Genomic DNA, 8,489 nt, shown 5'->3' on the forward strand with positions numbered 1-8,489 from the left:
TTGGGGGCAGGATTGGCTGTTGGTTGGTTACCATATCCCTGAGTTGTCTTCCATTCGCTTAGACAAATAAGGTCTTCTTCCTATCCCGGTGTGATTAGCTGTCTGGTTTCAATCAACCTCCACTGATTTCAACCAGTTTCCTGTGATTAGCAGCTCTATTCAATTCAAGTTGTTCTATTCAATTCAGCAGTGTGTCACTGCAATTAACAAGTATTGATGTAATTAGCAAGTATTGCACCTATCCAGTTTCCACGTAACATAAACTGCTCTGAACTTGTAGCTAATCCATTACCTTTTCCTTACGTTATAGCTAACGCTATACCTATATTTTAGAACTGAGATAGAACATATCCAGGGAACTGTGGACCAATCAGCTTAACATTGATGATTATAAAAAGAATGGAATCACTTTTAAAGGAGGAAATAGAAAAAAAAATCTAGAAACTGAAAATATAATAATGAATAATCCTCATGGATTTCAAAAGGGAAAGTTTTGCTTGATTAACCTCACTGAATTCTTTGAAGAAGTAACAGAAAGCATAGGCAAAGGGAATGTAATAAAAGTAATTTACCCCAAATTCCAAAAGGCCTTAGGTAAGATGCTACATAATACATCAATGAATAAGATCAGAGTCTACAGAGCCAGGGGACAAGTAGCAGAATTGGGAACAGAGAGCGGTAGTTATGGTATAGCATAGAGTGGCATAGTTATGGTACTAAATGGTAGTTATTCAGAATGCCAGAAGGTGGGAACACAGACCAGTGTTGGGACCACAACGTGCACATTTTATATTAGACTTTGGAATCAAAAATAAAATTGCTAAGTTTGCAGATGGCAATAATGTTTTTTTTGTTTGGGGGGGCGGAAGGGAGGTAAAGAGGGGTAGTCAATCCAGCAAGGAATGCAACAAATTTTAAGACATCAATAAACTTGTTGAGTGGGCACAGCATTTAATTGGGAAATGAATTTCAACATAGATAAATATGAGGTATTACATTTTGGCAAGAAAAATAAGTAGGTTGCATATGAGGTGAGGTGAGAGTGACTGCCCCTGACATCAAGGCTGCATTTGACCGAGCGTGGCATCAAGGAGCCCTAGCAAAACTGGAGTCAATGGGAATCAGGGGGAAAACTCTCCACTGGTTGGAGTAATACCTAGCACAAAGGAAGGTGGTTGCAGTTGTTGGAGGTCAGTCATCTCAGCTCCAGGACAACACTGCAGGAGTTCCTCAGGATAGTATCCTTGGCCCAACCATTTTCAACGGCTTCATCAATGACCTTCCTTCCATCATAAGGTCAGAAGTGGGGATGTTTGCTGATGATTCCATGATGGTCAGCGCCATTCGTGACTCCTCATGTACTGAAGCAGCCCATGTCCAAATGCAGCAAGACCTAGACAAAATCCAGGCCTGGTCTGACAAGTGGCAAGTAACATTCGCGTCACACAAGTGTCAGGCAATGACCATCTCCAATAAGAGAGAATCCAACCATTGCCCTTTGATGTTCAATGGCATTACCATCATTCCTTTACCTAGAGAGTGGGGGGAATGTGGAACTCGCTACCACTGGGAGTGGTTGAGGTGAATACCATAGATACATATAAGAGGAGGCTAGATAAACACATGAGGGAGTGAATAATAGAGGCTTATGTTGATAGAGTTAGAAGAGAAAGGATGGAAGGAGGTTCAAGTGAAACTGGGATGTACTGGTTGAGCCTAACGCTAACCCTAAGACTGCATTAGTGTATCTGTGCTGTGTATTCTATGAATTCTATGTTTTCTCAGAGTCCCTGCTCATCTTCAGACAGAGCCAGCTGAACCTGTGGGGGTGGCATGGACCTCAGTTTAAAGTCTCACCCATAGAGTTGACCTTCTGCTTAGGATGTGGGCATTGCTGGCAAGGCTGGCATCTGTTACCCATCCTTGGTTGCCCTGAGGAAGTGATGGTAGCTTGTCAGGCCATTTCATAAGGCAGGTAAGAATCAATAGCTTTTGCCTGGGAGTTCTTTTTTATTCTATCACAGGATGCGGGCATCGCTGGCTAGCTCAGCATTTACTGCCATCCTTAGTTGCCCTTGAGAAGGTGGTAGTCTTCTTGAACTGCTGCAGTACATCTGGTGCAGGTACACCCACAGTGCTGTTAGGAAGGGGGTTCCAAGATTTTGATCCGGTGACAATGAAGGAACAGGGATTATAATTCCAAGTCAGGATGGTGAGTGACTTGAAGGGGAACTTGCAGATGGTGATGTTCCCATGAGTCTGTTGCCCATGTCCTTCTAAGGGGTAGCGGTCGTGGGTTTGGAAGATACTGTCGAAGGAGCCTTGGTGAGTTGCTGCAGTGCAACTTATACACTCTACAAATTGCCACCACTGTGCGTCGGTGGTTGAGAGACTGAATATTTAAATTGGCGGATGGGGTGCTGATCAAATTGCCTGCTTAGTCCTGGATGACGTTGAGCTTCTTGAGTGTGATCGGAGCCACACTCATCCAGGCAAGTGGGGGGTATCCCATCACACTCCTGACTTGTAGTTAGAGGACAGACTTTGTGGTGTCAGGAGGTGAGTTACCCTCTGCAGAATTCCCAGACTCTGACCTGCTCTTGTAGCAACAATATGACCAGTTTCTGGTCAATAGTAACCTCCAGAATGTGGATATTGGAGATTTAGCGATATAATGCCATTGAATGTCAAGGGGAGATGGTTAGATTCTCTCTTGTTGGAGATGGTTATTGCCTGGCACTTGTGTGGCACTTGTTACTTGCCACTTATCAGCCCAAGCCTGAATGTTCTCTATCTTGGCATGAACTGCTTCAATATCTGAGGAATTACGAATGGTGCTGAACATTGTGTAATCATCAGCGGAAATCCCCACTTCTGACCTTATGATGGAAGGAAGGTTATTGATGAAGCAGCTGAGAAACTTAGAGGCCACACAGTGAGGACGGCAGAATTTCTTCTCTAAAGGTCAACCATGAATTAGTTGGTTTTTATGACAATCTCACAGCTTCATGGTCACTTTTACTGATATCAGCTTTTTATTTCTAGATCCTCAGTGCAGTAAGAATTATGCTGACAACAAATTTAAGATTGTCAGTCAGACTCGCAATGTGGCACATTTGCGTGTACATATATTAATACACATGGGCCTGTTCTTTGCAGACAAAAAGAACATGTACACATGTTGTGCCTGTTTCAGCTAAACAAAATAAGTGACAGCCATTCGCTGGTTCATTCCCCTGGGTAAAGTCTTGACCAATCAGAGGCAAGGTGCCTAGTTTAAATTTCAAACAATGCTTGGCAGTTAATTGTCAGCTACCATCAACTGGTGTATTATCCAGGGCAATGCCTCTACCAATCAGAGTCCACTTGCCAATCAGCACTCTCTGCTCATACAGTTTAAATTTGTTGTTTCCCCTGACGTTGGCAGTCTCTTGCAAATTGCCCTGATGAATGCAAGGCAAAAAGCTTTGACAAAAAAAGTCTCTTTTTGCCAGCAATACTCAAGTTCTGTACTAGCGAACAACTATTTCCATACTAGCAAACGACAGAATTGAATTTAAATTCTCAAACTGTATTGAAGGGGTTTGAACTCATAATTGTCAGGATTGTTAGTGCAGGTCTCTGATTTATTTACTGTAAAGGGCTGCTGATTCTGTCTGTTTATTCTGCAGGTGCTGCATGAAACATGACAAATGTTATGAGAGGCTGAACTCACAGTGTCGTTTCTTCCACCCGTACCTCACGAGATATTCCTTTCAGTGTACTCCAAGGCAGCAGGTACAATGTGGTACGTTCACTCACCTTCTTGCTTCCTTCCTCTCTTGGTGAGAATTACTGTAAGGGTTTAGCCTCTGAGCCATTCTAGTGGTAACATGCTCCAGACATAACTGCAGAATAGTCTCCCCATTCTGCGCTGATGACAGTTTCAGCTGGTGCCAAATCCAAACAGGATTGAGGAGGTAAATGTTTTTCAAATTTACACAGGTTTGCCATTATTCTAGATGCAGAGGCTGAAATTATAAAAATTCTCCAATACCAGAAAATATGCCAGATAGGGTTGGCATTTTAGGTTGGATACATTCTGAGAGATATCATTATATGACCTCCAACATCAAATTGGCCGCAGCATCATCCCAAACTCCCGCCATTGTTCACACAACATGGTTGCCTTCACATCAAACCACCTTCCCACATTGATTGGACATCCAACAGGCTCTGGTTGATTCTTGGCTGTCAGTCAATTACCTTTTTCTGTCCCCCTCTGATAGTTTTATAAACCCGGGTGATTATTCTCCTGGGTTACTCATGACAATTCATTTTTAATTCCTTAAGTATCCATGGTGATCTCGGAACCCAAACCAGGATCAAAGGGCACACGGCTGGGTAAGCTCTGCCATGCTATCTGTGGGTATCAAACTCACTGAAACAAGATTCAGACGTTTGAATTACCCTTTGATAACAGAACTAAAGAACAAGGAGTTCAAGTTAATAAAATGTAAATGAATTGAGAGGTGAGCTGAAAATTCTTGTCTGAGGAGCAGTGAAGATGGAATAGACTCCCGGCAACAGCAGCTGAAATTGAAACAGTTTGCTTCACTAAAAAGGGGCTGGATAAATGGGATTGGGAATGAGATTGGATATCCAAGGAGCTGGGTAAAAGGGAGTGGGAATGAAATTGGATATCAAAGGGGCAGGCACCGACTGAGGTCACGTCACTGGTTCCCATTCAACCTCAACTTTCTGGAAAACCAACTCCATCAACTTCCCATTTCATCATCCAGCTGTTTCTTAAAGGGCCCCCATACTTTGGACCTCAGGAACCCATCCTGGCATGTACTCCCAAATGCTGATCTTCCTCTGGGTAAAGAATGGCAAGGACTTCACTAAATCAGTCCCTGGGATGAGGTGGTTATCCTATGATGAAAGGCTGTGTAAATTGGGCCTATATTATCTGGAGTTTAGAAGACTGAGAGGCGATCTCATTGTAACATACAAGATACTGAACGGTCTTGAAAGGGTAGGTGCTGAGAGATTGTTTCCACTGGGCAGGGAATCTAAAACACGGGGACACAGCCAATTATCTGAGATGAAGGGAAATTACTTCACTCAAAGGGTTGCAAATCTTTGGGATTCTCTGCCCAGAGAGTTGTGGATGTTCCATTGCTCAATACATTTAAGGCTGGGATAGACAGATATTTGGTCTGTCAGGGAATCAGGGGATATGGGAAGCAGGCTGGAAAGTGGAGTTGAAGTCCAAGATTAGCCATGACCGTACTGAATGTTGGAGCAGGCTTGACAGGCTATGTGGTCTACTCCTGCTCCATAATTTCTTGTGCTCTTGTCTTCTACAAGTAACAGGATGCTTTCCATGCTGCTGGGAACTATTGCCTGCAGTTGCTTGACAGATCAGGGTGAATAGGATGGATGAAACAATATTCTGGAGTTTTGCTGTATTCTGTGAAAACTCAGGAATTTATTATCCAGAATATTTCTGAAGGAGAGTAAATGGAGTGGGGTGGGCTTGATTTTCAGTTTGAAGTGGGGAACCCGATGCCCGGATAATCTTTGCATCCCGGCTTCGTGCAACATTTGTGTTGCTCACATGACGCGATCCTGAAATGTAAATGCTCTGATTAGGGTGCTGGTGAGCTTGATGCCCAATTAGTGGCACCGAACGTAACCAGGAGCGGGAGCTGCCTGCAAAGCACAAGTGGCAAAGGCAGATAGCAGACCCATGATGAAGCCTCAGAGAGCCAGCAGCCTCACCACGCACAGAAATGGTCAAGTGGCCAAATGTGAAGTAACGTACACAATCCGAAGCAAGATCACTAGGGCCAGGATTTTATGGCCCCGCTGAGTCATGTCTCATCTCGGCGGATGCAGTGAGCCGTTTAAATCTCCGTTCAGTTTGACGGGACCATAATATCCCACCGGGCAGGAGGGGCCTTAAAATCCTGGCCCAAGTCCTGAGATTTTTCACCATATGAAAACAATCTTTAACTTCAGCCCGCACTAAGCTCGACAGCTGTGCACTAACCTGCACCAGTGTGTCCAGGTTTTCCAGTTTATAGATTGAAAATTCCGATCTCTCCCTCCCCATCCCCATTAACACGATCCTCACGCAGCTTAACTGGCCATCATTTGGAGGCAAATGGTGCCTGAGGCACCTCCTGCTCATCCTCACTTTGAAAATTCAAGTGGGTCCCAGATGCAGTGAAATTCAGAGATGCCTTCCAGGAACTCTGTTTTCTCTGGGGAGCAGCTGATTCAACAAGTTTAATGGATGTCTGGACTCTCAGCCAACCCTCATTAGGTATGCTTGACTGAGAGCCTAGATATCCATTAGAGTACTAAAACACCTGCCTCCCACAGAAAACATTATTTAATTGACAGCTCAGGCTCCCTGCTGCAAATTTCACAATGTTTGTTTGCACAAGTTAAGTGGTGTCAAGGATTTGTGGTTTTTGTTATTGATACTTTAAAGGGCTTGGATGAATGCTTGCAGCGAAATTACTTTTTTCAACATAGGAGAAAGTTATGAATGAATTACTTTATTTCAAAGCTTTTTTTTACACATCCAACTATATATTCTAGGGTCCATTAGTTCTAGATAGTGGACAGTGTGTCAATGGGCATGGACATGCCATAGTCTGGCATAGAGAGCACAGGCAGCCACGGTGGCTTGGGTGGAAGCACAGAGCTTGGTGAAGGGGACATGAGGGGCCAGGGGCTGTAGGTAAAAGGGCAGAGCCTAGCATTGGGGGCATGAGGAAGACTTTTTGAACTTACCTGTTACCTTATGCAGATTAGGGTTCATGACTCCTCTGAGGGGCTGTGAACCAGGACTCTTTAAAAACCTAGCCAGACAGGAAGTTGTGAATGAGTAGTACTTGCTTATCCCTGCAAAGGTGTGGCCAGGTCAGGAGTACTGGATATGGGCTTTTGACAGGAATCAGCTGCATCCTTTAACGGCACTCCCGAAAATCAGACAGCTCGAGAATGGGGTCAGAAATCCCAGAATCGGGACCCACTTGCCATTTTTAAAGGGCTCCTGAGTCATCCCAACTCGGTGTATATCTAGACCGTGATCTTCAATCCACACCCATGCTCGCACTGCCCCCACCACCCCTCCCCTGCCAAAGCATTTTGAAAATCCAGCCCCGTGATAGGGAGAGAGTACAGGGTCTTTGGGAGGAGATTAAATGGGTGAATAGAATCCCTGGGGGTGGTGTTAATGGAGAATGGGATGAGTGCTACGAGGCCCTGGCAGATGAAAAGCTGTCTATCCCTTTGCAACAAATCTCGCTTGCATACTCACTGTCAGTCTCCGTCAAATGGTCGGAAAGTGAGGGCAGGTGGATCCAAGATTTCCTTGTTGGGCCCAAATCAAATAAAGTTACTTTTCTAGGCCTCCACTGGCCCCAGCCCCTCTTTGTAACAGGTCTGCCCTGGCATTATTGGAGCACCATCTGCATAGTTAAAGAAGAGCCCCTATGTTTTTAGGCTGGTGTCTCTCTCAGAAGGGTTGACAGTGGGGCCCACAAGAAAGCAGTGGGATGGGGTGGAGTTACAAGGGGCCAAGTCATATGGGGCATTTTAATTGCCCATATGCCTAGCTTCCATGACTAGGTGATTAATATCTCCCTCAAACCTTCCACCTCACGACAGGACAGAGTGTGCACAGTGTGCAGGAGGAGACTAAATTGGTGGCTAGGGGCTGTAAAAGAGTAAGGTGTACAGGGTTTGTGGAATAAGATTAAATGGGTAGAGAGGAACTATAAGAAGGGAGATTCCATGTGGATTATAGAAGGAATGAACCTAAGAGGCTGGACGGTCTTCTCCCATGTCCAGACTGGCTAGCATTCCAGACTGAAACTCTTTCACTAATGTTGCTGGACAATAATCGACTCGTTATGTGATGTGTCCTACCCATACTAACTGGCTAAACAGTCTTCATTCACTAACCTCACCTTTGTTTCCTCAGCCATAGGAGTCCTGGGCAGTAAATGCAAGTACCTGTTGTGTGAGTGTGACCGGCAGTTTGCGAATTGCGTCAGCTACCAGACTGACTACAGCTCCAGATACGTGCGATACACACACCAGAATAGGTGCAGCTAAACACTGGCTCAGAAAACACAATGAGGACACGGGAAACAGTGCAAAACTGAGAAAGGAGGTCTATCTTCTGCTGTCAGAGCTTGCAAAGGACCACCAAACACACAAGATGATCAAGGAGGATGCATAGCAAGTGAGAATAGCAAAGAGAAACAGGAATAACAACATATGCACTGAAAATCAAGAGGAGACAGAATAGCACCTGACATGCAAACTGGCCTTCAGTGAACTGCTACTTTTTGATTTAACACATCTTCTCTGTTATTCTTTCCTTCTCATGTCCCGTACTGCCAGTCTGGAACCTTTCACATGGCTTCCTTCAATAAAAAAATGAAAAGAATAGACACAAGGAACAGAGATAACTGATTTAACAA

At 44.5% G+C, this 8,489-nt stretch overlaps 1 protein-coding gene across 1 annotated transcript in view; it reads left to right on the forward strand.

The window, feature by feature from the left end:
* LOC144679363 (basic phospholipase A2 nigroxin A-like) overlaps window positions 1-8,489 on the forward strand; it is a 30,338-nt gene extending 21,849 nt beyond the window's left edge. Inside the window, exons 3-4 of the mRNA XM_078539730.1 lie at window positions 3,672-3,787; window positions 7,985-8,489. Coding sequence (XP_078395856.1) covers window positions 3,672-3,787; window positions 7,985-8,118 — 250 coding nt within the window. The 3' untranslated portion in view covers window positions 8,119-8,489. The remainder of the gene's footprint in view (window positions 1-3,671; window positions 3,788-7,984) is intronic.

Source organism: Cetorhinus maximus, chromosome 4 (assembly GCF_964194155.1).
Source record: "Cetorhinus maximus chromosome 4, sCetMax3.hap1.1, whole genome shotgun sequence".
Classification (NCBI taxonomy): domain Eukaryota; kingdom Metazoa; phylum Chordata; class Chondrichthyes; order Lamniformes; family Cetorhinidae; genus Cetorhinus; species Cetorhinus maximus.